General features: G+C 49.6%; 5 protein-coding genes across 6 annotated transcripts in view; 4 read left to right on the top strand and 1 right to left on the bottom strand.

Moving 5' to 3' along the window:
- The window catches only part of CDHR4 (cadherin related family member 4), a 30747-nt gene extending 30233 nt beyond the window's left edge, over positions 1–514 (top strand). Inside the window, exon 19 of the mRNA XM_084752641.1 lies at positions 377–514. Within this exon, the coding sequence (XP_084608767.1) occupies positions 377–378 (2 nt within the window). The 3' untranslated portion in view covers positions 379–514. The remainder of the gene's footprint in view (positions 1–376) is intronic.
- On the top strand, positions 497–19302 carry IP6K1 (inositol hexakisphosphate kinase 1; the record flags this gene model as incomplete). Its single annotated transcript, XM_084752710.1, has 5 exons — positions 497–719; positions 5171–5381; positions 11214–11395; positions 15335–15510; positions 16064–19302. 5 exons carry the CDS (start codon positions 497–499, stop codon positions 16571–16573), a joined length of 1302 nt encoding a protein of 433 aa, XP_084608836.1. The 3' UTR covers positions 16574–19302.
- A 526-nt stretch (positions 19303–19828) lies between these two features.
- GMPPB (GDP-mannose pyrophosphorylase B) lies at positions 19829–22298 on the top strand. Of its 2 annotated transcripts, XM_084752722.1 has the most exons (10): positions 19829–19960; positions 20092–20225; positions 20339–20419; positions 20510–20558; positions 20702–20844; positions 21039–21197; positions 21283–21361; positions 21435–21562; positions 21646–21828; positions 21913–22298. In XM_084752722.1, the coding sequence occupies exons 2-10, from the start codon at positions 20097–20099 to the stop codon at positions 22042–22044; spliced, it is 1083 nt and encodes a 360-aa protein (XP_084608848.1). In that variant the 5' UTR covers positions 19829–19960; positions 20092–20096; the 3' UTR covers positions 22045–22298. The 2 variants fall into 2 exon arrangements, with proteins under 2 accessions (XP_084608848.1, XP_084608849.1); XM_084752723.1 differs by lacking the exon at positions 19829–19960 and having other exon boundaries at positions 20090–20225; positions 20343–20419.
- Positions 22268–27162, bottom strand: part of RNF123 (ring finger protein 123) — a 31608-nt gene continuing 26713 nt past the window's right edge. The window contains exons 35-39 of the mRNA XM_084752592.1: positions 26971–27055; positions 23139–23281; positions 22896–22990; positions 22696–22781; positions 22268–22620 (exon numbers count right to left, since the gene is read on the bottom strand). Coding sequence (XP_084608718.1) covers positions 22500–22620; positions 22696–22781; positions 22896–22990; positions 23139–23281; positions 26971–27055 — 530 coding nt within the window. The 3' untranslated portion in view covers positions 22268–22499. The remainder of the gene's footprint in view (positions 22621–22695; positions 22782–22895; positions 22991–23138; positions 23282–26970; positions 27056–27162) is intronic.
- On the top strand, positions 23281–26916 carry AMIGO3 (adhesion molecule with Ig like domain 3). Its single transcript, XM_084752690.1, has one exon. The coding sequence runs from the start codon at positions 24308–24310 to the stop codon at positions 25832–25834; it is 1527 nt and encodes a 508-aa protein (XP_084608816.1). The 5' UTR covers positions 23281–24307; the 3' UTR covers positions 25835–26916.

Below are 27162 nucleotides of genomic sequence, written 5' to 3'. Positions count from 1 at the left end.
CAATGTGAATGTACTTAGTGCCACTGGATTGTACACTTAATGGCCAAAATGCAAACAACTCAAACTAACTCTCCCTTGAGTCAGGATAAGACCTTGAACAGAATATATTTCTGTTACTGTTTTTTGTTTTTTTCTTATCCTTTTATGTTTGAAGGTTATGCAACTGGGTGGGTTGTCAACTTCATCTGAAATGAGATTTTCGGAGTATTTGAGGGAGTTAGAGCTGTGTACACAGAGTGATAGGTGGAGCAGCCCAAAGCTACATCATTGAACACAATTTTCCAGCTGCCTAGGTGGTGGGGATACACAGGGCAGGGAACCTGACTCACTCACCAGATGTTTTGATTCCCTTTTCATTTCTTCTTTTTTCTAACAGAACAGTAAGCTAAGCAGACTCTGACCATTGGCCTCCCACTAGCAAGGATCAACCTAGCTCTCCATTTGTGGTCCATGTGCTGCATCGTCTGCCTTCAGTGTGCAACAGGCCCCCAACGCAATGTGTGTTTGTCAAACCATGGAAGTGGGGCAGTATGGCAAGAATGCAAGTCGGGCCGGAGACCGAGGAGTTCTCCTGGAGCCCTTCATCCATCAGGTGGGCGGACACAGCAGCATGATGCGGTACGACGATCACACCGTGTGCAAACCTCTCATCTCCCGAGAACAGCGCTTCTACGAGTCTCTCCCTCCTGAAATGAAGGAATTCACCCCTGAATACAAAGGTCAGTCAGTGGTCCTTTTTGTAAGACCAGCTACTTTGGACTGTCGGGCTCTCTCAGTTGTCCTTCTTTTGTTTGCCCTGTAATGTGGTTATCATCTCAGTTTTGTTAGGCAAAATTAGAAGCTGAAGTTATCAGGAATGTTTTTAGATCATGAAAAGCTGAGAAAAATGCACAGCAGGAAGACCCATTGGCAGAGAAAAGCCTGTTGTTGAAGAGTCCCTTGTTAGTGACACAGGTCTAGGGGAGAAGGAGACAGTTCTTCAGCCGCTGAGGAGGATTAAGGGGCAGGGGCACTTTCCAGGCTTTAAGGTTGGACAGCTGGCAAGGGCATGGTGTAGAGAAATGAGTTTATGGACTGTTCTGGAGCCCTGAAGCTTTAACACTTGAAATAGTTTGTTTTAAGATGAGAGCTATTGCTGGGCAGTGGTAGCACATGCCTCGCACGCCTTTAGTCCTGGCAGAGGCAGGTGGATCTCTGAATAGGAGGCCAGCCTGGTCTATACAGAGATATCCTATCTTGGGGTGGGGGAAAAGATGAGAAGTGTGCTTACAGAACAGAAGATCAGACCACTTTATCATCTGATCTTTGCACTCTGTGTGTACATTAATTACTATCCACTCCCCGCCACTGGAACTCACTATGTAGACCCCAGGTTGACCTTGAGCTTATATATAAATCTACCTGCCTCTGCCTCCTGAGTGCTAGGACTAAAGGCTTGCATGCGTCACTGCCCTTAGCCTATCCAGACATTTTAAAAATTAGTTATTTTATGTGTATTGGTGTTTTGCCCACATGTGTGTCTGTGTAAGATGCATGTGCCTGGTGCCTGCAGGGCCCAGAAGAAGGTGTTGCATCTCTTGAAACTGGTGATAGAGATGATGGCTGTGAGCTGCTAAGTGGATGCTGAGAATTGAACCTTGGTCTTCTGAGGGTAGCCAGTGTTTTTAACCACTAGTCCAGCCCTGTATATGAGTGTTTCGCCTACTTATCTGTGTATGTACCACATGCATGCAGAGGTCAGAAGGAGGCCTAAGAGCCCCTGGAACTGGTGTTACAGATGGTTGTACTCAGCCATTGTAGGTGCAGGAAACCAATTCCTGGCCTTTTTGCAAAAGCAGCAAATGCGGAGCCATCTCTCCAGTCCCATATACTGGTACCTTTTTTGTTGTTTTGTTTTTTCTTTTTTCGAGACAGTTTTTTTGTTTTGTTTTGTTTTGTTTTGTTTTGTTTTTGGTGTGTGTAGCCTTGGCTGTCCTGGGCTCTTTTGTAGACCAGGCTGGCTTCGAATTCACAGATCCACCTACCTCTGCCTCCCAAGTACTGGCATTACAGGCATGGGCCACCATGCCCTGTTTTTTTTTAAACTTTTGCTTTGTTTTTTGAAACAAGGTTTCTCTGTAGCCTTGGCTGTCCTAGACTCTCTTTGTAGACTGTGCTGACCTTGAACTCACAGAGATCCACCTGCTTCTGCCTCCCAAGTGTCGGGATTCTTTAGGCATGCGCCACAACACCCGACTGCATTTTACCAATTTTTCTGTATCCCCAGACCCTGTTTATATTTTAATTGGTAAAAAAGAGTTACTGCAGTTTTTATACTACCCCAGCTTTAGTTTTTATGGTGGTAGTTTGTTTGTTTAAGCCTTCGCATTTATTTGTACTTGGAGTTGTGTTTCCTGTTGTCCACAGCTCTTCTCATCCCTCAGACACTCCTTGAGCGTCCTGTGTTAAACGCTCTGCTCTAGAGATAATATCATTTGAAATTACAGAACCCCACCTGGTTGGGCGTTTGTTTGTTTTGTTTTAAGGCAGGGTTTCTCTCTGAAACCCCGGCGACCTGGAACCCTCTTTGTAGACCAGGCTGGCCTCGAATTCACAGTGATCGGCCTGCCTCTGCCTCCCAGGTGCTGGAATTAAAAGCATGCGCCACCACACTCAGTTCTCTGGGGGGGGGGGGGCTGTCTGTAATTGTTTTGCACATGTGTCTTGTCGACAGCAAAAGCTAAAGCTAGATATAGAAGGATGTGCCTCCTCATGATGGAGGCATCTGTGGTCGCGTCCACACACAGTGATGGAACGGCACCTCCCCTTAACATCACGGACTGGGACGAGGTCCGTCCGCCTTTCCATTCCTAGTCACCACTTAGCTGGGAGTTCTAGCTTGTGCAGATCCATCTGAGTTGGAAAGGAAAAAGTAAGTTTGCATTTGCAATGAGCATAGAACTCTCTTCCTTCAGCTGAACTATTACTTGAACAAAGGACTAAAAAAATTGTCCCAGAAAATCCTTAAGGAATTCCTTGAAGATATGTTCTAGACACACAACAAATAAATCAAGATGGGAAAAATAGAGGCTAGTAGATAGACTTGTTCTCTGGAAGTGTGTGATAGTCCTGGGGACAGTCAAGATTAGTGTGAGGGAGTTCCCAGATAGAAGATGCTCAACCTTTAACCAACTCCCAAGACAGCAGTGATGGCTTGCCAGAGAGAAAGCCACGATAGAGACAGGCTGTGCATGTGAACCCTCTGAGGCCTGAGCTTCAGCAGTACGTAAGAGGTAAGGAGGAAGTAATCCATTCCTTTGATTTTGGGAGGATTTTTCTTCTAATAGGACCCAGAGACTGCAGTGCTGGCCTAGAGAAGGAAATGAGTGGAAGAGAACACTCTTGGTCTGGCATGTTGACATATTTGTAAGTGCATCTCATTCACTCGTTGCAGGTTATGGAGCTGGTTGTGTACACCAAGAGGGTTAAAGTAGAAATGTAGTTGATGGACTCAGGATGGCATATGAAGTTAGGTGGACGGCAGCTTTATTGTCCTTTTGCTTTTAAAAAACTAGATTAGATTTCTGAGTATTAGTTCTGTGTTATCTCTTGGTAATGATGTAGAAGAAACTTAATTGGTTGACAAATACACACAACAGGAGCTAGAAAGATGGCTCAGAAGTTAAGAGTACTTTCTGTTCTTGCAGAGAACCTAGATTTGGTTCCCACCATTCACATGGAGACTCATAACCACCATCAGGTTCCAGGCGATCTGATTCACTTTTCTAGCTTTGTGTGAGACAGTTGCATACTGTGCAAGCAAAACACACATATTAAAAGTAGAAGCTAGGGGAGGGGTTGGCACACACCTTTAGTCCCAACGCTTAGAGGCAGAGGCAGGTGGATCTCTATGAGTTTGAGGCTAGCCTGGTCTACAAAGTGAGTTCTAAGACAGCAGAACCACACAGAGAAACCCTGACTTGGCGGGGTGGGGTGGGGGATGTAAAGTAAAAATAGAAGCTGGTCATAGTGGCTTGCCTTCAATCCTAGCATTTTTGAGGCAGAAGCAGGTGTATCTCTGTGATTGGAAGAGGCCAGGGCTACATAGTGAAACTTAAAAAAAAAAATACCAGGCACATATATAAGTTAAAAATGAAAAACATACAACAAACATGGTGACACACACCTGTAACCCTAGCACTTGGGAAGTGGAGGCGAGATCTGTACGTAGTTTGAGGCTAGCCAGGGCTACCAAGAACCTCATCTTACAAAAATAAGTAAAAATATGACGCACACCTTTAATCTCAGCATTTGAGAGGCTGAGGCAGGCGGATCACTGTGAGTTCAAGGCCAGGCTGGTCTACAAAGTAAGTCTAGGACAGCCAGGGCTACACAGAGAAACGCTGTCTCAAAAAACCAAAAACTCAAAACAAATAATAATAAAATAGAAAGAACAAACTATTCCATAGGATATAGTAGAGAAGTACAGGAAGGCGTTTCATCTTGGAGATTCCAGGATAGAAGTGTGTGTGGGAAGAAAGTACTTCATATGGCATTGCCCTGGGGAGAGTTTGTTTCTTTAGGTGACACTACCAGGCAGAAGAAAAACAAATTTGAGGATGTCATTGACAAGAAGTGGGATCATCTTACAGCACTTGAGTAGATCTAGGGTTAATTTTTTTCATAAAGTCTCTTTTGGAAAGGATTTTATTTTTGTTTTATGTGTGTGTTTGCTCTATATGTGCATACCACATGCATCCCTGGTGCCCATGGAGTCCTGAAATGGAGTTCCAGGCAGTTGTGAGCCACTCTGTAGGTGCTAGGCACTCTGCAAGAACAGCAAGTGCTTTTGACTGCTGAACCATCTCCCTATCCCCTAGAGTAGTAAATTTTGTCTAGTTTCAGTGTCACCTAGAGAAGATTCTTTGTGAGTGGCACAGAAATCAGTAACAAAGCTGAAGAGTGGAGTAAAAGGGTAGAAAATAATTAGACTTATCATTCAAAGGTAAGAAGCAGGTTAAGGGTAAAGACGGTTGTCTAGCTGTGGGACGTGGCTATCTGCTGTTGTTACTCCTAGGATCCACGGGTGGGTCAGGACAGGTGGTATCCATGTCCCGTGGGAAAGCAGGAGCAGACATGGACCACACCAGTGCTGTGATCTTTGTTAATCAGCTGCTTTTTTCTCCAACAGGCGTGGTTTCTGTCTGTTTTGAGGGAGACAGTGATGGTTATATCAACTTGGTAGCTTACCCTTATGTGGAGAGTGAGACTGTAGAGCAAGATGACACCCCAGAGCGGGAGCAGCCTCGGCGCAAACACTCCCGTCGGAGCCTGCATCGGTCAGGCAGTGGTAGTGACCACAAGGAGGAAAAGGCCACCCTGTCCTTTGAGACCTCTGAGAGGTAAGGGGATATTGGGCGGAAGTGCTGGCACATGCTGAGTCCTAATGATACTAACATGCGGAACAGCGTTGGGGTCCTGACAGCATGAGAGAATGGTTCATGGTGGAGTGGGGTGGCTGCTGTTCGTGGGCTACTCCCACAGATAAGGCCTCCCTTGTTGAGTTCTGGGTGTGGCTAAACCCAGTTGAGAGAGACTGAAGCTCTTTAGAAACAGGGATGCACCAGGCGTGGTGGCGCACCCCTTTAATCCCAGCATTTAGGAGACAGAGGCAGGCGGATCGTGGTGAGTTTGAGGCCAGCCTGGTCTACAAAGCGATTTCAGAACAGTCACGATAACACAGAGAGACCCTGTCTCAAAAAACAAACAAACACAAAAAGAAGCAGGGATGCCCTGTGCTCTGGAGAATGTTAGCTTTCTTTTACATCTCATACTCAGAAGAGAGATGTCGGATTGCACTGAGGAGCTGCTTTCTTACCTGTGACGTGCCTGAGTGTGAGAGTGGTGATCGTCCATACAGACGAGGGCACCTGAGTGGCTTCTGTTCGGACTCTGAGAATTTGATATCGTCATCCTTTCCCTGCTCCTGTGTTTACACTGGATTTTGATTTTTCTCAGAATTCTGTCTCTTGGTATTAGTTAGCTTCTACTAGGTTGAATGTAATCCAAAGGATAGACAGTCAAACCATGATGATGCATGCTTTTAATCCCAGCACTCAGGAAGCTGAGGCAGGAGAATCACTGTCTGTTTGAGCACAGTCTACGAGGTATAAGGAGTTCCAGAGTAGTTTGGACTACATAGTGAGATCTTAGTTGGATCTTAGTTGGAGGTAGGGGAGGAATGGGGTTAAGAATGCTTCCTGAAGCTGAGCATAGTGGCTCATGCTTTTAATCCTAGTACTCAGGAGACAGAGGCAGGCAGATCTCTGAGTTCGAGGTCAGCCTGGTCTACAAAGTGAGTCCAAAAGACAGCCAAGGTTACACAGAGAAACCCTGTTTCAAAAAACCAAAAAAAAAAAAAAAAAAAAAAAAAAAAAAAAAAGCCTGCTTCCTGAACAGAGGACCCAAGTTGCCAAGTTTAGTTCCCAGTACCCATATCAGGCAGCTCACAAAGCTCAAGGCCACTCAGTCTTCTGGTCTCTGCAGGCTAAAACAGGACTTTCTTTGGGGCACCAGCTTCCAAATAATGACAGAGGCTTTAAAAAAAAAAAAAGATTGGTTTATTTATTATGTATAGAGTGTTCTACCTGCACCTTATGTAACTCTTATAAGCCAGAGAGGGTACCGTTTCTCACTGTGGATGGTTGTGAGCCATCATGACACAGAGGGTTTTTTGGTTTTTTGTTTGTTTTTTGTTTTTAATGCTTGGCCATAGCTTTGGCTTGTTCCCAACTACCTCTCATCTTAAATTAGCTCTTTATATAACTCATTATAATTAACACCTATATATAAATTGACATTTAAATATAAATCTAATTTCTGCCACATGGCCCATTACCTCTCAGTCTTAGTCCCAGCACCTGTTTCTTCCTTTATGTCTGGCTGACAGTCCTTCCTGTGCCTGCCTTTTTCCCAGAGTTCCTATCTCTGCCCAGATGTCTTGCCCCCCTTTCTGCCTTTCTTATTGGCTATTCAGCTCTTTATTAAACCAATTTGAAGGTATTAAAGGGCAAGTTTACAAAATATGATGCAACTAAAGAATAACAATACCAGAGTCCAGCCGGTACTCAAATCTCTGCGGTACAAAAATCAGCATTTGAGTGTTCAAAGTCGATCTTTACATAGTGCACAAAAAGATCACTCTAGCAGAGGCCACACATACATGGCATACACAGGCACATATTTAAAAAAAAAAAAAGCTGGACCAGGTGTGGTGGCTCATACCTTTAATCCCAGCATTTATGAGGCAGAGTCAGGCAGATTTCTGAGTTCCAGTACAGCCTGGTTTACAGAGCAAGATTCAGGGGGAGCCAGGACTATACAGAGAAGCCCTATCTTGAAAAACCAAAAAAAAAAAAAAAAAAAAGATGGCAGATACGGTGACACATGCCTAAATCCCAGCACTTCGGAGGCAGAGGTAGGAGGATCTCTGTGATTTCAAGGCTGCCCTGGTTTGCATTGAGAGTTCCAGATCAGTCAGAGCTACACAGAGAAGCCCTGTCTTGTGTGTGTGGGGAGGGGGTGAGAGAGAGAGAGGAGAGGGATGTGTTAGCATGTTGTCAATACTGTTTTGTGAGACAGGATCTCACTGTGTACTCTAGCATAGAATTCACATGGAGACCATGCTAGTCCAAAACATGGTAATCTCCCATTTTCTACATCTCAAATGCTGGGACTATAAGAGTATGTCACCATGCCCAGCCTTGTGCTCATTTCCATGGCTGGACATTCAACCACGTGGTCATACCATATCCATCAGGTTGTGATAAACATATAAAGGAGACCATTCCTGTGGGAGTAGCCCATGAACACCATCCACCCCACCCCTTATTGTTGAAAACTGTCTGTCTCTCTATATAAAGAGATAGAGATAATAGATACAGAAGGAGAAATTGGAACCTTCTGCATTGTTTGTGGGGAGGATTGCAAAGTGGCACAGCCTTGAATTCCTTCCTCCTGGTCTCAGCTCCCGAGTGCTGGGATTACAGGCGTTTCTAGCCATGCCTAGTTTATGTAGTGCTGCGGAGTAAACTCAGAGCTTCTTGAGTGCTGAGTGTGTACCAGCTGAGTGTGTACCAACTGAGTGTGTACCAACTGAGTGTGTACCAACTGAGTGTGTACCAACTGAGCTTCATCTCTGGCATCAGATCACTTCGCTGAATTATGCAGCCCACATGAGCTTCCAGAGCTTTGTTCAGGGCCCGGAGCAGTCCACTCTCCTTCCTTGGGCTTTAAGAGGTCCTGTTCTGTTACATGGAAACCTTATGTGCTTGTGAGTGTGATCCTCTCCTGTCCTTTGGCCTAAGTCTGCATCTGAGAGTGCCTCACACTGTACTTACGATGCCTGTCTTGGTGTGCAAGAGCACTTCCTTTACTTCATCTCCATCATCTACAAGGGGCTTCCTCTTGACTGACAGCTGCGGGCCCTGACTTGAGCATTGAGTGACAGAATGTTCTAGTCAGTAGCTAGCAATTAATAATCCTCTTTCAGCAGTTTTTAGAGTTGTTTTGTTCTCCAAAGTGACAGCTTATGGTTTATGGAGCATTGGTGAAAAGCCAGTGAGTATAGATTTTGTGTGAGGGTCTGCGATGAAGGTGCCAGCCTCGTCTCTAATGACTACACTCCCGTCTGGCCTTGTAGCAGAGATTCTGAGTCATCCCAAAAGTGGAGATTGCTCACCAGGGCCAGAGGACTAGTAATGCTGAGTACTACTGGGGCCCCATCCAGACCTGGAACTTGTTTGGGTTTACTTGGCAAGTATTTCCTAAAGTGGACCTGAGTCTGCTTTTTAGAAGTAGGGGAGGGGTGAAAGGTGATGTTGGATTCCTGTAGTTTAGTTCATAAGTGAGGTCTTTGCCCAGGGCCTTTAAAAAATAATGTCAGAGGTGTCTCAAATACTTGGTGCCCAGAGGAGGGCCACCATTTTCAGTACACACTAAACTGGATGGGTGGTGTGTGACATTCCACAGTTGAAGAAAAGGCTAGCATTTCTCTTTTTTGTTTCTGTTTTTTCTGAGACCAGGCTGGCCTCGAACTCCCAGAGATCTGCGTGGCACGAGGCCAGCATTTCTGCAAAGGAGCATAACATTTGAAATTTCATTGGTACTCTGCGTTTGCTGTGTGCCACAGACTTGCTCTACAGTCTCTGGGGAATATGGATAGCTTCACTGGCAGGGAACTCTTGTGGTCTTGGATGTTGGAAAAGTTGTATTGCGAGGCTCATCTATGTATCTCCTGTCAGGATTACAGGCAAGCACACTACTGACTAAACTACAGTCTCAGCCCCGGTTTTGTAGTTCGAATGTAGACGTGAAGCTGTAGTCAGGTAACCCTCTTTAACAGTGGGAAGCTGTTTTCCAGGCTCCCTTTCCCCATTATGTGTGCGTGCCTGTGTATACATTCATGTGGAGGCTGGAGGTTGACCTAGAGATAATTCTCAGTCACTCCTCTACCTGACTCATTAAGACAGTGTCTGTCAACCAGATGTGGAGCTCACCAGTTCACCAGCTATGGGGAGCAACAGAGCAGTGTGTGTGTGTGTGTGTGTGTGTGTGTGTGTGTGTGTGTGTACTTAAAGATGACTTACTACAGTGGCTTACCAGATGTGGTCCAGCTGGTCCAGCAGTAGCTGCTTTCTTCCATGGTCTTTATATAGGCCCCCAGCAGATGGTTTGAGCTAGATTAAAGGTGGGTTTTCCCACTTAAAATGATATAAGGAAAATTGCTCTCAGGTGTGCCCAGCTGCTTGGGTTTTAGTTAACTCCAGATGCAGTCACGTTGACAACCAAGAATGGCCACCACACCTAGTCTTTGGTTTCTGAAGGTTGGAATTACAGCCTAGCCACCACCCTCGCCCAGCATCACCCAGGCGCTGGGACTCCAGCTCTCATACTTGTGTGGTAAGTGCTTCCTCACTGAGCCACCTTTTAGCTGTTGGTTGGTTTTTAAAATAGGGTTTCTCTCTATTGCCATGCTAGTCTGGTCTCAAACTTCCTATGCTCAAGCAGTCCTGTCCATTAGCCTCCTGAGCATCTGAGACTTGAGTACTCAGGAGCTCCACACCGACCCTGTGCAGACACCAGAGAGCACTTACAGGACTGTACCAGGTTATGTCCATATCAGCAGTGCACTAGAAAGGGCGCCAGCCTCTTTGTTTTCGAGACAGGGTTTCTCTGTGTAGCCCTGGGTGTCCTGGACTCACTTTGTAGACCAGGCTGGTCTGGAACTCACAAAGATCTGCCTGCCTCTGCCTCCTGAGTGCTGGGATTAAAGGGGTATGCCACCACACCCGGCCTTTTAAATTTTTTTATATTTTATATTTTTAATTGAGTATATATATAATCTGTCTGTCTGTGGGTATGTGTGCCTGAGTTGAGATGCCTTCGAAGGATGCAGGACCTTAGGTTTTCCTAGTCACAGTACAAGCAGTCAGGCGTCTCCTCATGGTGTTGGGACCCAAATTCCAGTCCTTTTGTAAATGCTGTAGGTACTCTTAATCACCGAGCCATCTCTCCAGCACCTTTTCTCTTTTTTTACTGTTTTGGTTTTTGTTGTTGTTTTCTTGAGGCTTTTATTTGTTTTATTTTTCAGATAGAGTTTTATGTAGCCCTGAGTGTCTTAGAATTCATTATGTAGACCAGGCTGGCCTTGAACTCACAGAGATCCACCTGCCTCTGCCTCCCGAGTGCTGAGATCAAAGGTGTGCCACCACATCTGGCTTCTTTTTCTTTGTAAATTAAGTACTGTTTATTATTGGGTATGTCGGGGGTGGCAGTGTGCATGACCCTTTATCTGTGTATAGAGGTCAGAGGACAAATTTGTGGAGTTAGTTCTTTCTCTCTACCATATGGATCTTGGGAAGCCAACTCAGGTTTGTCAGCTGTGTGCAGCAAGTACCTTTACCCACTGGCCCATGTTGCCGGGGCCCAGATTTTTCCTTTAAGACTAACCAAATGGGAAGTTTTATGCTATAGTTGGGATGGTTATTTCTCAGGAAGTTTTTCAGAGGCTCAAAGAGGACAGCACCCATTCTGTTCGCTCACTTTTATCAGGGGCCAGTGTCACGTATAAGCAGGTTCTGGATGACAGGCTGGGCTGCTTCTAATCCTCCTCCACCCTGTGTCCCTAGCATGTCTTCCGATCTCTTAGGCGTATGTGTGTTCTTCCTTCGTAGCTCCCAGGAAGCAAAGAGTCCAAAGGTGGAGCTGCACAGCCACTCAGATGTCCCTTTCCAGATGCTAGACAGCAATAGTGGTCTGAGCTCTGAGAAGATCAGCTACAACCCCTGGAGCCTGCGCTGCCACAAGCAGCAGCTGAGCCGCATGCGCTCTGAATCCAAGGACCGAAAACTCTACAGTATCCTTGCCCACTGATGGGGAATTGTGTGAGGAAATGGCAAGACAGTCTTGATCGTACTGTGGTTTTGGTCTGGGCACTGAATCTGGGCCTTCATTCATGCCCAGGCATTTGCTCTACCATTCAGTTGTCCTCTTAGTCTCAAGATAGATATTTTTGTTTTTTATTAGCATACATTAGATGTAATAGGTTTTGCTGTGACATTTATTTTATATGTGTACATAATGTATTTTGATCGCATTCACCTGTTACACTCTCTGGTGTCCCTTCATTAATCTTTCTCTTTCGGACCAGCCTCACTTCTGCTTCCCTTTGTGTGTCACTTTGTAGATGAAGCTGGTCTTGAACAAAGAGATACACCTGCTTCTGCCTCCCAAGTGCTGGGTTTTAAAGGTGTGCGCCACCACTGCCTTACCTTAAGATGATTTATTTATTTATTTATTTATTTATTTATTTATTTATTATTATGTATACAGTGTTCTGCCTGCATGTACACCTGCAGGCCAGAAAAGGGCACCAGATCTCATTATAGATGGTTGTGAGCCACCATGTGGTTGCTGGGAATTGAATTCAGGACCTTTGGAAGGACAGGCGGTGCCCTTAACCTCTGAGCCATTTCTCCAGCCCCTTAAAATGATTTCTTATTCTTTGACAGTTTCATGTGTGCGCTCATACCCCTGTTCTGTTCCCTTATCCCTCTCCTACTAGAACTTGTGCCCTTCTTCCTTTCATTAAAAACAAAAACACACTGAATTTAAGTAGAGTTTTGACATATGCATATGTGGGGTTGCATACTAAATTATGGGTAACTTAGTGACAGCCACTCCCCTGAAGGAAAATGAGGACTTCTGCCCTAGCAGTCTTTAAGTACCAGTGGCCCTTCAGTTAGGGTTAAGGCCTTACGTGCTCCTTTCCCATTCATCCTGGAATGCTGCAGGGGTCCAGGTCTTGTGTAGGTAACCACAGCTGCTGTGAATTCATGAGTGCAACACCCTGTGTTGCTCCTCAGCCAGGCTGGAATGGTGGCATGCTCAGTCTTGTCCAGGTCTTGTGTGAGCCTTAAGTCAGTAACCACAGCTGCGGGGGGTTCATGAGTGCAGTGACCATGTTGCGTTCGGAAGACGGTGTCCCACACACATATTCTGTCTTCTTGCTTGCACATTCTTTCAGCTCTTCTTCCATGCTGTTTCTTAAGCCTTGGAAGGAGTGATACAGGTGCCCCACTATGGCTGGACATTGGACAGTTGTTCACTCTCACCAAGATAGATTTTAAGTCCAGCACTTCTTGAAAATTTATGTTGGGAATGTTAGAATTTGATTCTTCCTCCCCCCCCCTTTTTTTTTCTTTCTCTTTTTTTCTTTTTGTAATGCAAAGATGTCTGTCTGTCTTTTTTTAATTGGGTTACACAGAGAAACTGTGTCTTGGGGAAGGGGGCAGATTTATTTATTTATGCAGCTCTGCCCACCAGAAGAGGGCACCAGACTCATTATACATGGTTGTGAGGTACCATATGGTTGCTGGGAATTGAACTCACCACCTTAGGAAGAACAGTCAGTGCTCTTAACCTCTGAGCCATCTCTCTAGCCCCAAAGATGTCTTTCTTATATCTTAAGTTTGGGTGAGTTAACTAAGTAAAGCCTTGGTTTACTAATGCTGGCAGGGATGTGGCCAAGTATTCTTTGGCTTATTGTGTGCCTGGTAGCTCAAAAAAGTAGAAAATAATAAAAGTAGGTGTGGTGTGTGCCCGTTGCCTCTGCTCTCTGTAGCTGGAGACAGGAGAACCAGAAGTTCAAAGTCATCCTTGTGTTCTCCAGGCTGGGAAGGCTATTCTGGGATCGTGAAACTGTCAAAATAAAGACTGGAGGGACCTGAGTCACTTAAGTACCTGCTGTGCAAACCTCAAGACCTGAGTTCAGAGTCGCAGAACTCCAGTGTTGTGCCTGGACCCACAATACTAAGAGGATAGAAGCAAAGATGGACAGATCCCTGAAGCTCTTTGGCTATCCAGCTTAGCTGGATCAGAAAGCTTCACGTTCAGTAAGAGAGCCTGTCTCAAAAAAGGGAGCAGTTAAGGGCACATACCTGATGTTGCCTTCTGTCCTCCACACATCCATCCACATCAAGCATATATACCACACATATAACACACACACACCAACATTTAAAATACAGATCAGTGTGCCTTGTATACATAGTATGGAAAATTATATAGGCCATACAAGGAATAGAAAAAAAAATTTTTTTAAGATTCATTTATTACTTATACAGTATTCTGCCCACACGTGTGCCTGCCCACCACAAGAAGACACCAGATCTCATTACAGGTGGTTGTAAGCCACCATGTGGTTGCTGGGAATTGAACTCGGGACCAAAAAGCAGACGGTGCTCTTAACCTTTGAGCTATCTCTCTAGCTCATGAAAAAAAATTTTAATAGGTTATCTCTACATAGTCCTGGTTGTCCTGAAACTCACTGTGCAGACCTCACTGGCCTCAAGCTCACAAAGATCTGCCTGCTTTTGCCTCCGGGAGTACTGGGATCAGAGCTATGCACCATCATGCCCAGCTAAAATTCTTTTGTTGTTTTGTTTTTAAAGGTTTATTTTATGTATATGAGTTCTCTGTTTTCATACATACCAGAAGGAGGGAGTCAGATTACATTACAGATGGTTGTGAACAACCATGTGGCTGCTGGGAATTGAACTCAGGCCCTCAGGAAGGGCAGCCAGTGCTCTTAACCCCATGAGCCATCTCTCCATGAGGTTATTTATTTATTTTATGTATATGAATGCTTTATCTGCACGTACACCTGCACGCTAGAAGAGAGCATCAGATCCCATTATAGATGGTTGTGAGCCACCATGTGGTTGCTGGGAATTGAACTCAGGACCTCTGGAAGAGCAGGTGGTACTCTTAACCACTGAGCCATCTCTCCTACCCCCCTTTTAAACTTAATTTTATGTGTATGAATGTTTTGCCTGGGGGTGTATATGCGTGTATCATGCTCATGTGGGTGCCTGTGGAGACCAGAAGAGAGTGTCAGGTGCCCTGGAACTAGAGTTAGAGATGGCTGTGAGCCGCCATGTTGGTGCTGGAAATTGAACCTCTGTCCTCTGCAAGAGCAACAGTTGTCTAACTGCTCAGCCACCTCTCCAACCCCTCCCTAGGAATGAAATTCTGATATATTTTATGACATGAATGAATCTTTGAGAGCATTTTACCAAATCTTGACATGAAAGGATTAATGCTGGAAGATTCCAGTAAGTGACCTACTTCCAACAGACAATTTCTAGACACCCAAGGTAGAGGTTTCCTGAGAGGAGAATGGGCAGACAGTGAGCATTCAGTTGGTGGAGATGGAGCTTGGGAAGGTGGGCAGTGTGATGGCTACAGTGTGGCGTAGCTGACGTGCTTAAAATGGGGAAAGAGCAGTTTTCTGCTTATTTTCTTGAGGCAGACTCTTACTCTAGCCTAAACTGACCTTAAACTCAGAGATCTGTCTGCCTCTGCTCCAGAGTGCTGGTGTTAAAAGGTGTGTGCCACTATGCCCAGCTCCAATTTTTTAATTTTTTTCTGGAGACAGGATTTGAATGTGTAGTCCTAGGGTAGCCTGGAACACACTATGGAGAACATGCTGGCCTCAGACTCACAGAGATCCACTTGCTTTGTCTTGTGAATGTGAGTGCTGGGATTAAAGGACATGTGCCACCAACCCCTGGCTCTTAAGATTTTATTTCATGTGTATTCTACCAAAATCTGCTAAAGTCAGTAGTTTGAAACTGCCATTTAAGAATTTGTGAGGCTAAATAAATAAATAAAATTGTGAGGCACATACAGTTTATAGTGGAGCAGGATGCCACTTTATAGAAAAGTATAATTGTGCTTTTCTGGGTGGAGCTGACAGTGAGAGTGGTTGTCATTCTTCTTGACTCTGGCTCAGAGTTCCTCCTGCTGGAGAATGTGGTACACCACTTCAAGTACCCCTGTGTGCTGGACTTGAAGATGGGTACCCGGCAACATGGGGATGACGCGTCAGCAGAGAAGGCAGCCCGGCAGATGAGGAAGTGTGAACAGAGCACGTCTGCTTCGCTGGGGGTCAGGGTCTGTGGCATGCAGGTGAGTCACTGCTGTGAGAGCCCAGGTGCTGCCGAGTGCATGTTTTAGGTTGCGTCCATACCTGCCTCTGACACCTATGTCCTCCTGGCCTGCACTGTCCCAGAATCTCCTCTGAAGAGGTGAGTCACCCACAGGGTGCTAAGTGTTTTGCAGGTGGGGTCACTAAGCCATGCTTTCCTCACTTGACTCTGGTTGAGCTCTGTATGCAGGGTCATTGAGAGAGCCTGTTGCCCTGTCATGGGGCAAGTCTTGTCTGACAGCAGTGTGTTCCCAGTTAGAATCTAGCTGGGCCCTGGGATAGCTAGGAGGCAGACTTCTAAAGTGATGGCAATAGGCCTGGTGTTGGCTTTCACAGCTCCATGACGGGGAAAACCTGGGGTGAATGTGGCCTCCCTGCTCCAGTAGGAGGAGCTGAAGAGCTCAGGTTGGTCAGAGTGCCTTCCAGACTGTTTTGATTGGTTGGTTGGGGTTTTTTTGTTTGTTTGTTTGGGAGTACTTTGTGGCCATCAGACCTTCCTGGTTCTCAACCTTGTCTTGTCTCCTGGGGTTTCAGGTGTACCAGCTGGACACAGGTCATTACCTCTGCAGGAACAAGTACTATGGTCGTGGACTCTCCATTGAAGGCTTCCGCAATGCCCTGTATCAGTACCTGCACAATGGCTTGGACCTGCGACGTGACCTCTTTGAGCCTATCCTGAGCAAACTTCGGGGCCTCAAAGCTGTGCTGGAGCGGCAGGCCTCCTACCGTTTCTACTCCAGCTCTCTGCTTGTCATCTATGACGGCAAGGAGTGTCGGTCGGAGCTTCGTCTCAAGCACGTGGACATGGGGCTCCCTGAGGTGCCACCATCCTGTGGCCCCAGCGCCAGCCCTAGCAACACCAGCCTTGAGGCTGGCCCCTCTTCTCCGCCCAAGGTGGATGTCCGCATGATTGACTTTGCACACAGCACATTCAAGGGCTTCCGGGATGACCCCACTGTTCACGATGGGCCAGACAGAGGCTATGTGTTTGGCTTGGAGAATCTTATCAGCATCATGGAACAGATGCGGGACGAGAACCAGTAGGCCCAAGTCTGGGCCTTAGGCCCCTTCCTCTCCACCCATAGGCAGGGACCATTGCTCTGAACTTGCTGTGAGGACACACAGACTTGCTTTTAAAGGGTTATATTTCTCTTTGGTGTAAACTAAAAGAAATGTTTTTAGCTGTAGCCTGGAATCCATATATATAAAGGAGGGCAGAACATAACGTCCTCTCAGCCAGGCTCCTTAGCTTTGTGGCTCTGACTGCTGTGTCCAGGCTGACTCAGGAAGGAAGAGGTAGGCCCAGTGGGCTTAGCAGCAGAGACAGAATGCCTTTGAACTTTGGTTTCTTTGCCTAAGGTGTTGGGCTCTGTGGCTGTAGGGCTCTGCTGATATGAGGTGAAGCCCTTGGCTGGCACAGGGCCTTTCCATGCCTACTCATCGCTTTGTTTCTCAGAATTGGAGAAGGTTAAGTGCCCACATATTGGGGGCCTCTCTAGTTCTGTGCCAGTGCTTGAACATACGCCCTCACTGCACAGATGGACTCATCCTTGGGTCTGATTTTGGCATGGGTCTACATTTGTAAAGCTGAGCTAAGGCCAACTCACAGCAGAGGGCAGGCCCTGGGTTCCCCAGGTACCCACTGGCATGTAACCCTGCTCCTCTGTCCACAACCCCAGCCAAACTCTCGCAGAGTTCCCTTGCCTAAGGAGGCCACATATCCTCCTATCCCACTGAGATGGGCACTGCTCTGTTTGCTGAGAAGAGTTAGTGTCCCAGGTGGCCTAAGGGCCTTTAGTGGCTCTGACCCAGACAGTATTTAGCAGTTCTTGGGCTTTGGGGCCTGGGGATTGCCCCTTCCTCTAGTTTGGGCAGCTGTGCTGCCTCTGGATGGGCTGTGGCCTGCTCAGGGTCTGGTCTTCTCCAGGCCAGGCTCAAGGCAGCAGCCCATTCTGTGGTGGTCCAGGCTTTTAGCTTGGAGGGAGACCTTTAAACTCTTGTCTGCTTTTAGGGACATAGGGCCCTGGGAACAGGTGCCCAGAGTCTGCTGAGAGCTTTGTCTGATTAATCCTGGGGTCTGTCAGTAAGTCCGTTTGTCCACCTGCTAGCCCGTCTCGTGGTGAGCTTTCTGGAGTATAGCCTTGTTGATTAGTATATATTGATTTCCTTCATGCTTTCCTCAGCAGAGTATTCTTTCCTTTTGCTGAAGTGAGCCTTTACTTCTGTGCCCTTCCTCAGCAGGTTCTGCTGGTTTACAGGCCTGATAGCAGAATGATTTGTGCTGGTGTTTACCTGCTGGCCCAGTGGCCTTCTTGTGGGCCTGGCGTATGGCCTTCTACACCAACAGTGGAGCAATGAAGGCTAAAGGAGCGATCCTGACCCATTGCTTTATTTTTGCTATGATCCCTTTGATGGTAGAGACCTGCTGCCGCTAACATAGGTATCTAGCAGGTTACACTACACTCAGCCATTGCCAAGGCGAGCAACATTCTCTAGGTCTGTGGCCAGCAGCATCACTTCTGACAGGGCTGTTGTGGCATTTGAAGATAATCCTGCCAACCTTTGAGAGATACTGGTAACTAAAGACATAATTTCCTGGTTCTTAGAGATGCAGCGTCTGTAAAGGGCTCCTTGACAGGGTCCTGGGCGTGGTCTTCTGACCCTGGTGCCAGTGGTGGGCAGGTTCCCATTCCTTAGGGCCGGGAGGCACAGCTTTGCCCGTTTTTGGTTAGTAACAACTGTCTTCTGTCCAGTAGTATTCTGTTGCTTCATCCATGGGGGCAAGTAAGTGTTCTTTGGTGTGGACTCATCTTCTCCGGCAAGGTTAGATGTCAAGAGGTAGCTTTGGGGCCAGCTGAGACCTCCTAGGAGTGTGCTGTACTTTGCCAGTTACCAGATTTTGGGAGGCACTGCCCCCATTCTGCTGCTTCTGTAGCACGGGAGGCCATACCCAATACACTGCGAGTTGAGTTCTCCCACTGTGGTGCCGAAAGCTGGGGTTTGCCTCTCCTCAGGGGCCCAGCTCGGTTATCTGATAGGTGGCGGCAAGTGTACACTCTGCCGTTGCTCTTCTACCTGTCCCAGGCTTGAGCCCTGCCTTCCCAGCCCCAATTTGGGACCAAAGTGCAACTCGGGATCATGGGTTAGGGAACTCAGATCACCCCTCTCCATAGTATTTTCCTGGGCCAAGCCCACACCAGCCCCGCGAGATGGATGGGAGTGAAATGGGATGGGTGGTGCTTAAAGAGGAAAGGGACCAGTGTAGCAACTTACTTGCCCGGGGCCCCACCCCTCCAAGCTTTGGGCCTGTGCAATGGGTGACTTTCTAGGGGCAAGGGGCCTGGGGCTAGTTCAGTAGCCGCTGCTCATTCGCTCACATCTGGCCATGTGCACGTTCCCTAGATGCAAACTGCTTTGAACTTTACAGCTATATAAGTTGGTTGTGTGTGTGCCCATTTAAAAAGTTTTACTGAGGAAAAATGAGAACCTAGGAAAAGTTCCTTTGCATCTGTGGAGGAAATAACTAAGACTTCGAGTTCTGGAAATTGTTCTCTGCTCCTCTTTCCTGGAAGCTACACACCCGCCTACACACCCTAAGACCCGCGCCTGGATACACATGGCTCCGTTGGTGTTTAGGCGCGCTTGCGTTTCCCCTGGTCTTCTGTGTGGTGGAGAGGAGTGCTTGGCCCAAGCCGGCCCTTTTCTGTACACCCGGCGCTACCCTCCTGCTTGTGTCAGGTCGTGTATGTCAAAATAAAGCCTCTGAAAACTGAGTTAATGTCCAAGTCTATGCGAAAACTTGACAGCCTCCTGGTCCGGCTAGGCTAGGCTAGGCGTTGCTCTCATGTCTGGGTCTCCATCTGAGGGAGATGTGCCGGGTCCAAGCTGGGAGACTGAGCTGGACTGGATCTGGACAGGTGCTGGGGGACCTTGCTGGAGCTGAAGGGGAGCACGGGAGGGATGGGAAAGAGAGTGAGAACACGCTTTGAGGAGCAAGGTGAGTGATGTTGGAGGTGGGGATCCGGACCAGCACAGACGAGCGGAGTCGTCAGGGAGCGGGTAGGGGAGAGGAGGTGGCTGGCGGGGCGGGGCAGATGGCCGCTGCCGCGTGGCGGACCCGGTTCCAATAGGGAGCGAAGCCGCCTCTATCAGTTCCGTCTTTAGATCCTCCAATGGGCATCTGACCCGCGAGTTCTCCAGGTCCCCTTGGCAGCCCAGCGCTTTGGGAATCTAATTGGCTACGCCTGCCGTAGCGTAACGCCAGGCGTTCAGCTTCAGGCGGCCCTGCCACGTAGGTGACAGCTGATTGGCTCTCTCTTGTTACGTCACTGGCTGCGCCTGGCCGGAACTCCGAGCCAGCCGGTCTCCAACCAGATCCCCCTCTGTGTTCTGGTTGTTCCTGAGAATACAAACGTAGACCAGGCGGACAAGGTGAGATCAGAGCGGGTCAGTCTGGTGGTGAGGGGTGTGAGGCAGGGCACGGCGGCGGGAGTGCGCGGCAGGGGTCGGTCAGGTGGCCTGTAAGTACTTTGGAGCCAGGGACCCACTCCTATCATCCGCAGGCGCCATGAAGGCACTGATCTTGGTGGGTGGTTATGGGACACGGTTGCGACCGCTGACGCTGAGCACCCCGAAGCCATTGGTTGACTTCTGCAATAAGCCCATCTTGCTGCATCAAGTGGAGGCGCTTGCTGCGGTAAGGCCCTGGGCCTGCTATGGCGGGAAGAGGGATGGATAGTGACTGGGAGGCCAGTGGTGGCCACACCTTCTGACTGAGCCATGGGTTAACACACGTATTGTGTCCGACAGGCAGGTGTGGACCATGTGATCCTGGCCGTGAGCTACATGTCACAGATGTTGGAGAAGGAAATGAAGGCACAGGAGCAAAGGGTGAGGCATGGACTTAGCCCTTTATATTTGTCCCTGGGGCTCTACTTACTATATGAGGAAGAACATAACCAGATGACGTCTTCCTTCTAGCTTGGAATCAGAATCTCCATGTCTCATGAAGAGGAGCCTTTGGGGACAGGTCAGTGCAAAAAGGCTGGCCCTCAGGCTAGCTTTAGGGTCAGGAAAGGGATAGCATGCAGCATAAGTGTGGGCCTCTGAAGTTGGACTCAAGGACCTAGGCCTCTAGCAACGTGGTAACACGTGACTTGTCCCCTTCCCTAGCTGGGCCTCTAGCATTGGCCCGAGACCTACTCTCCGAGACTGCAGACCCTTTCTTCGTTCTCAATAGTGATGTGATCTGTGATTTCCCCTTCCAAGCCATGGTGCAGTTCCATCGACACCATGGCCAAGAGGGCACCATCTTGGTAAGAGAACAAGACTTCCTTCTCTGACATCCCCACCCCACCCTCATATTCAGTCTCTCTTGACCCCCCCCCCCCAGTCTTAAACTCTCCTTGTTAGGGTGCAAAGCTATGCAGAATGCCTTTGGGGCAGGAGGCTTTGAGATGTGGGGGAGAACCCTGGACTAGGCCTAAGGCCCTCCACCTCCCTTATCCAGGTAACCAAGGTGGAGGAGCCTTCCAAGTATGGTGTGGTGGTGTGTGAGGCTGACACAGGCCGCATTCACCGTTTTGTTGAGAAGCCGCAGGTATTTGTGTCCAATAAGATCAACGCAGGCATGTACATCCTGAGCCCCGGTGTGCTGCAGCGCATCCAGGTGTGTAGGAAAGAACTGCTGGGCGGGCTCTGGGGGAAGCAGGCCTCTGTTCTGTGGCCTGCTCACAAGTTGCCCACTTCCACAGCTGAAGCCTACATCCATTGAGAAGGAGATCTTCCCAGTTATGGCCAAGGAGGGGCAGCTATATGCCATGGAGCTGCAGGGTGAGGCAGAGAGGCCATAGGGGGAAGGGTAGTCTGTGGTCAGGCAGAGCCCTCTGATTCTCCTCTCTCTCAGGCTTCTGGATGGACATTGGACAGCCCAAGGATTTCCTCACTGGCATGTGCCTCTTCCTGCAGTCACTGAGACAGAAGCATCCAGAGAGACTATACTCAGGCCCTGGCATTGTGGGGAATGTACTTGTGGTGAGGCCCTTGCCCAGCCTGTCACTAATCCTTTCGGATTTGGGAGACAGATGACCCACTCTTACTTTCCTCAACACTCTCAGGACCCGAGTGCCCGTATTGGTCAGAACTGCAGCATTGGCCCCAATGTAAGTCTCGGTCCTGGTGTGGTGGTGGAGGATGGCGTGTGCATCCGGCGGTGCACAGTGCTTCGGGATGCGCACATCCGTTCCCATTCCTGGCTTGAGTCATGTATCGTGGGCTGGCGCTGCCGTGTGGGCCAGTGGGTAAGTCTGTGCGTGGGACTGGTGGGGCAGGAGCAGGGAGTTTGTGTGCCTGGTTAACAAGGCTTGCTCCAACCCCAACCCCAGGTGCGCATGGAGAACGTAACCGTGCTGGGCGAGGATGTCATAGTCAATGATGAACTTTACCTCAATGGAGCCAGCGTGCTGCCTCACAAGTCTATTGGGGAGTCTGTGCCAGAGCCTCGCATTATCATGTGAGAGACATGTAGGGCTGGCTGGCCACGCCCCCTCTCCACCATCAGCTGTGCAGGAGACGCTCAACACTTCAGAAGACCCTGGACTTGGTGCCATTTGTCTAGGGTGGAATCAGATGAATCTGAAGCTGTTGGACACCTGCCTTCTGGTGGGAACAGAAACTGAGAGGACTCTGCCGGGCGTAACCCACAAGCCCCCACTCCCTCAGGAAGAGCTGGGCCAGGGCTGTATGGAATAATAATTTAATGCTCACTGTAGCCTGGACTGAAAGTCAAGCTCAGGCATAATTAGGGCCACGGCTGGGCTCCCACCAATGAGGCTACACACGGGCAGATGGATGAAAGTGGTAAGAGTGAGGGTGATGGGGAAATAGGGCCAAAGGAGCTCATAAACCAGCCTCGGTCTGGGTCTGAAGGGGGAGCTCCCAGGATGGTGCAAGCTGGGTGCGTCAGGCTGGCCTAGGCAGCTGAGGAGGTGGCACTTGTGCTGGCCGCCTTGTCCCAGTCCTCTACAGATGCAATGGTGGCTTTGCAGAAGAAGCAGTCCTTGTTGTTCATCAGGTGCTGGTTGATGCAGGCTCTACAGGAGGGAGGGGGGAGTGAGAGCTGCCCTGCGCGTCTTTATCTGCCGCCCAGGTCCTTGGGGCCCACTTACTTGCAAGATTTGTGGCCACAAGGCTGGAACACAGCAGAGATGGGGTGGGCATAGCAGATTGGGCAGAGGTCCTCTTCGCTGGTGGGCTACAGGATGGAGGGTGAAGATGGAGGGGTGGGGTAGGGCGGGGCACCTCTACCCATCCTGGTGTGTACAGATTATTAAAATGGCCTGGGCCCATATGTTATAGCCCCACTCACCAGGGAAGCAGCTGCTGCCTGGGCAGATGCAGCGGTCAGGTGTGCAAGCATCCGTTCCACCTGGGCCAGCTCCTCCGCACTGATGTAGTCTGCATCTGGGTTAGGTGGTAGCTGGTATCAGGTCCCTCATAGCCCTAGAGCTCAGTGCCTCTTGAATACTCCCAGGCAGGGGATTTGCTATTTTTGAGGATCCTGAGCTCAGGGAGTCCAGACACTTCCCTGACCCACCCGTGGTCCACTTACAGCTCTGTAGAGAGAAGCGCTTCCGGTCAGGGGCAGGCAAGGCTGTGCCAGGGGCTAGGGGCTCTGGCTGCCCCAGGAGATAGCATATGGAACGCAGCTGGAAGCAGGGGTCAGCCAGGAGCACGGAGGTGGCTTGCTCTGTCCTAGGTAGGGGAGAGTGCAAAGGTAGTGGGAAAGCTTTGAGCCCATGTGAAAATAGCTCCCTGGTGGAGATGGCTAACAATCCAGATTTGGGGGCGGGGTTTCGAGACAAGATTTCTCTTTGTGTACCCTCACTGTCCTGGACTCACTTTGTAGACCAGGCTGGCCTCGAACTCACAGGGATCCACCTGCGTCTGCCTCCTGAGGGCTGGGATTAAAGGTGTGTGCCACCACGCCCAGCTAACAATTCAGATTTTTATGCCTTCATTCTTTCCACCTTGTTTGTTGCTTACCAACTCTCTTAAGCTCTGGGTCCCCATAGAGCCCATACAGCGTACATACCACTTTAAAGGGAAGAAGGATGCTGTGACCAGCTCAGGGTAAAAGTGCTTGCTGCTAAACATGACAGCTTGAAATCTGATCCCCGGGACCCACAATAGAAGGAGAAAAACCGCTTTCACAGCTTGTGGTCTGACTCCTGCATGAGCACCCACGTACACACAAATAATGAACCCTAAAGGGAGAGAAGACTATGCCCCACCCATCTTACACTAGTCCTTAAAAACCACTTAGCGACCGACCGACCCAAAAAGGCATTCTCCCGTGACTTAAGCCCTTTTCCTCAAGAGGGAAGTCAGGCTTCCAGCCAAGTGAACTGAGATGTTGAGGCCCTCTGGTGGCCACGCAGGGTGCTCAAGTGCCAGGGAATGTGGCTGCCCCGCCCTTAACAGCAGGAGCCAATGGGAGCTTGGGTCCCCACCCCACCTGAGCAGTCATCTAGCGAGTACTTAGAATCCAGTCTGAAAAGCCCTGGAGAAGCTAGCGGAGCAGAAAGAACGGCTGGGGCCCCACCTCGCAACCTCAGACCAGAAAAACCGGAGCAGCAGGCTGAGCGGGTGGAGCCAGCACTGAGCCGCTCAAGCCATGGGCCATAGGGAACCACAGTCACCAAGCCTGTACAGAAGTAAGTGAGTCCTGAAGCCGTAGACCTGCTGAGCGGGCCCGTCTCCTCCCTAGGGGTCAGTGCCATGGCCTGGCTGGTACTGCCAGGCATACTACTGTGCATGTTGGGTGCTGGATCGGGCACTTCAGATTTGGGGGACGCTCTACGTCCTGCTCCCCACAACTGCCCCAATACATGCATCTGTGCTGCTGATGTATTGAGCTGTGCCGGCCATGGGTTACAGGACTTGCCGGTCGCATTACCGGCCACTGCTGCAGAACTCGACTTGAGCCATAATGCACTCAGACGTCTGCACCGGGGCTGGTTAGCGCCCCTCTCCCGGCTGCGGGCCTTGAACCTAGGCTACAATAAGTTGGATATGCTGGGCCATGGTGTGTTCACCAATGCCAGTGGCCTGAGAATCCTTGATCTATCATCTAATATGTTGAAGAATCTCCATACTCATGACCTGGACGGCCTGGAGGAGCTGGAGAGGCTGCTTCTGTTCAATAACAGCCTGGTGCACTTGGACCTGGATGCCTTCCAGGGCCTGCGCATGCTTAGCCACCTCTATCTCAGCCGCAATGACCTCTCCTCTTTTTCTTTCAACCACCTGCATGGGCTGAGGACAACCCACCTGCGCACTCTAGACCTCTCCTCCAACTGGCTGAAACACGTCTCCATCACCGAGTTGGCTGCACTGCCAGCTTTCCTCAAGAATGGGCTTTACTTGCATGACAACCCACTGCCCTGTAACTGCCACCTTTACCACCTGCTCCGGCGCTGGCGCCAGCGGGGCCTAAGCGCCCTTTGTGATTTTGCACGTGAGTACACATGCTTGGTCTTTGAGGTCTCAGAATCCCGAGTGCGCTTCTTTGAGCACAGCCGGGTCTTCGAGAACTGCTCAGCTGCGGCCGCTCGGGACTTAGAACTGCCTGAAGAGCAGCTGCACGCACAGGCGGGGCAGTCCCTGAGGCTCTTCTGCAACACCAGCGTGCCCGCGGCACGAGTGGCCTGGGTTTCACCGAAAAATGAGCTGCTTGTCGCGCCAGGCTCTCGGGATGGCAGTATTGCTGTGTTGGCTGATGGCAGCTTAGCCATAGGCAGGGTGCAAGAGCAGCACGCAGGCATCTTTGTATGCCTGGCAACCGGGCCCCGCCTGCACCACAACCAGACACTTGAGTACAATGTGAGTGTGCATAAGCCTCGGCTCGAGCCAGAGGCTTTCAACACGGGCTACACCACACTACTGGGCTGTATCGTGGGCCTGGTGCTGGTGCTGCTCTACTTGTTTGCACCACCCTGTCGCGGCTGCTGCCACTGTTGTCGGCGGGCCTGTCGCAACCGCTGCTGGCCACGAGCACCGAGTCCACTCCAGGAGCTGAGTGCACAGTCCTCAGTGCTCAGCACTCCACCGCCAGATGCCCCCAGCCGCAAGGCCAGTGTCCACAAGCATGTGGTCTTCCTAGAGCCAGGCAGGAAAGGCCTCAATGGCCGTGTGCAGCTAGCGGTGGCTGAAGACTTTGATCTGTGCAGCCCCATGGGCTTACAACTCAAGGCTGGCTCCGAGTCAGCCAGTTCCACAGGCTCAGAGGGCCTCATGATGACCTAAATGCCTGGGTGTCCCCACACAGACCACCTGCTGCTTGCCCTGTTCACTGCTGCAGCCTAGAGAACTGACAGATGCTGGGGGATGCACTGTGCCTGGTCCTACAGCTGCATGTGAGCGCTGGCCTGTACCGCAATAGTTTTAATCACCGGTAAAGGGGTTGAGGCCCCCCACTTGCCCCTTGCTCTGCCTAGCTCAGGACAAGGCCTCAGACCAGTAGTAGAATCTGCTTCCCCTAGGACCTCAGAGTGACAAAATGCCCCAGTGAGATTAAGGACCTAGCCAAACTGGTAAGAGCCCTGTTTATCAGAGCCCTGCGCCCACCCTCGGGAGGGAGTTAATGCAGATGCCAGGGCATGGCACCTTCTCCTCCCTGCCAGGGAGCTCGCCGAGGAGGTCCAGCTCCTCTCTAAGATGGAAGGAGGAAATGAGTCCCTGTGCCGAAAGGACCCAGTCTACTACCATCCAGCCTCTGAAAGGCCTTCCAGCTAACTCCTGTGGGGTCTGCTGGACATGTGACCTCCTTCAGGGACTTCCTACAAGAGTAGTCCTGCTGTCTTGAGCTAAAGGTGGAGGGAATCCCATGGGCTCTTCACAGTAAGAAAAGGCCTGGGCTCATGTCCCTGGAGGGCAGGAGCCTCTTAAGGACTGGCCCTCAGCTCATCCTAATGGCTGAACAGTACCCTGAATCCATGCTTCTGGCACTCCCACTGCAGGCGGGTAGGGAAGAGGTGCAGCATCCCTCCCACAGTGAGCTGGCAGCTCTGTCCGTCCTCAGTGACTACTAAGGCATTTTATAATAAAAGTGGTACATGTTCATTGCTGGGCCTTCCTGGGTGGGTAGCTTTGTGTGTGCAGCTCAGTCCATCAAAGGACGGCACATCTTCCAAGTTTTGGTATTAACGCGCCTGCAAGAGGCATGACTGAAAGCTAAGACCTCCTATCCAGCCAGAGCAGTTGCCACTGACACCTGTTTAAGCAGTTTACACATCGACACGTCTCCTTTGCCTCAATGTTCCAAACTAGATTCCGAAGTTCATTTTGAGATAAGGAAACAGGTACACTGAGGCCAGGCCCTACCAGCCCCTCCTCAGAGGGCACACCCAGTTCCCATGGGGCCAGCAGTCCCCAACACTCACTCTGAGGCTGGACCATGCACCAGGAGGCGCACCAGGATGCCAGTCACTGCCACCAGGATAGGGTAGTGGTCCACACTCTCCAAGCCTAAGGGAGGAAGGACAATGAGCCACTCATACAGCAGGCGCTTCCGGCCTAGGTCACACCACTGACCTTTCCCACCACTCTTCCTACACAGGGCAACCTGAGGCTGG

The sequence above is a fragment of the Acomys minous genome (genome assembly GCF_964271855.1).
Source record: "Acomys minous genome assembly, chromosome: 13".
In the NCBI taxonomy this organism is placed as follows: Eukaryota; Metazoa; Chordata; class Mammalia; order Rodentia; family Muridae; genus Acomys; species Acomys minous.
The sequence above is the reverse complement of the archived record's forward strand: the minus strand, read 5'-3'. Positions and strand labels throughout refer to the sequence as shown.

What these genes read in the sequence shown, in the direction of transcription:
- GMPPB (XM_084752722.1), top strand. Translation starts at nt 20,097, where the DNA reads ATGAAGGCACTGATCTTGGTGGGTGGTTATGGGACACGGTTGCGACCG. An exon ending in ATATGCCATGGAGCTGCAGG is followed by an intron (nt 21,362 to 21,434) that starts GTGAGGCAGAGA and finishes CCTCTCTCTCAG; the next exon opens with GCTTCTGGATGGACATTGGA. An exon ending in GCTGCCGTGTGGGCCAGTGG is followed by an intron (nt 21,829 to 21,912) that starts GTAAGTCTGTGC and finishes CCCCAACCCCAG; the next exon opens with GTGCGCATGGAGAACGTAAC.
- AMIGO3 (XM_084752690.1), top strand. Translation starts at nt 24,308, where the DNA reads ATGGCCTGGCTGGTACTGCCAGGCATACTACTGTGCATGTTGGGTGCT.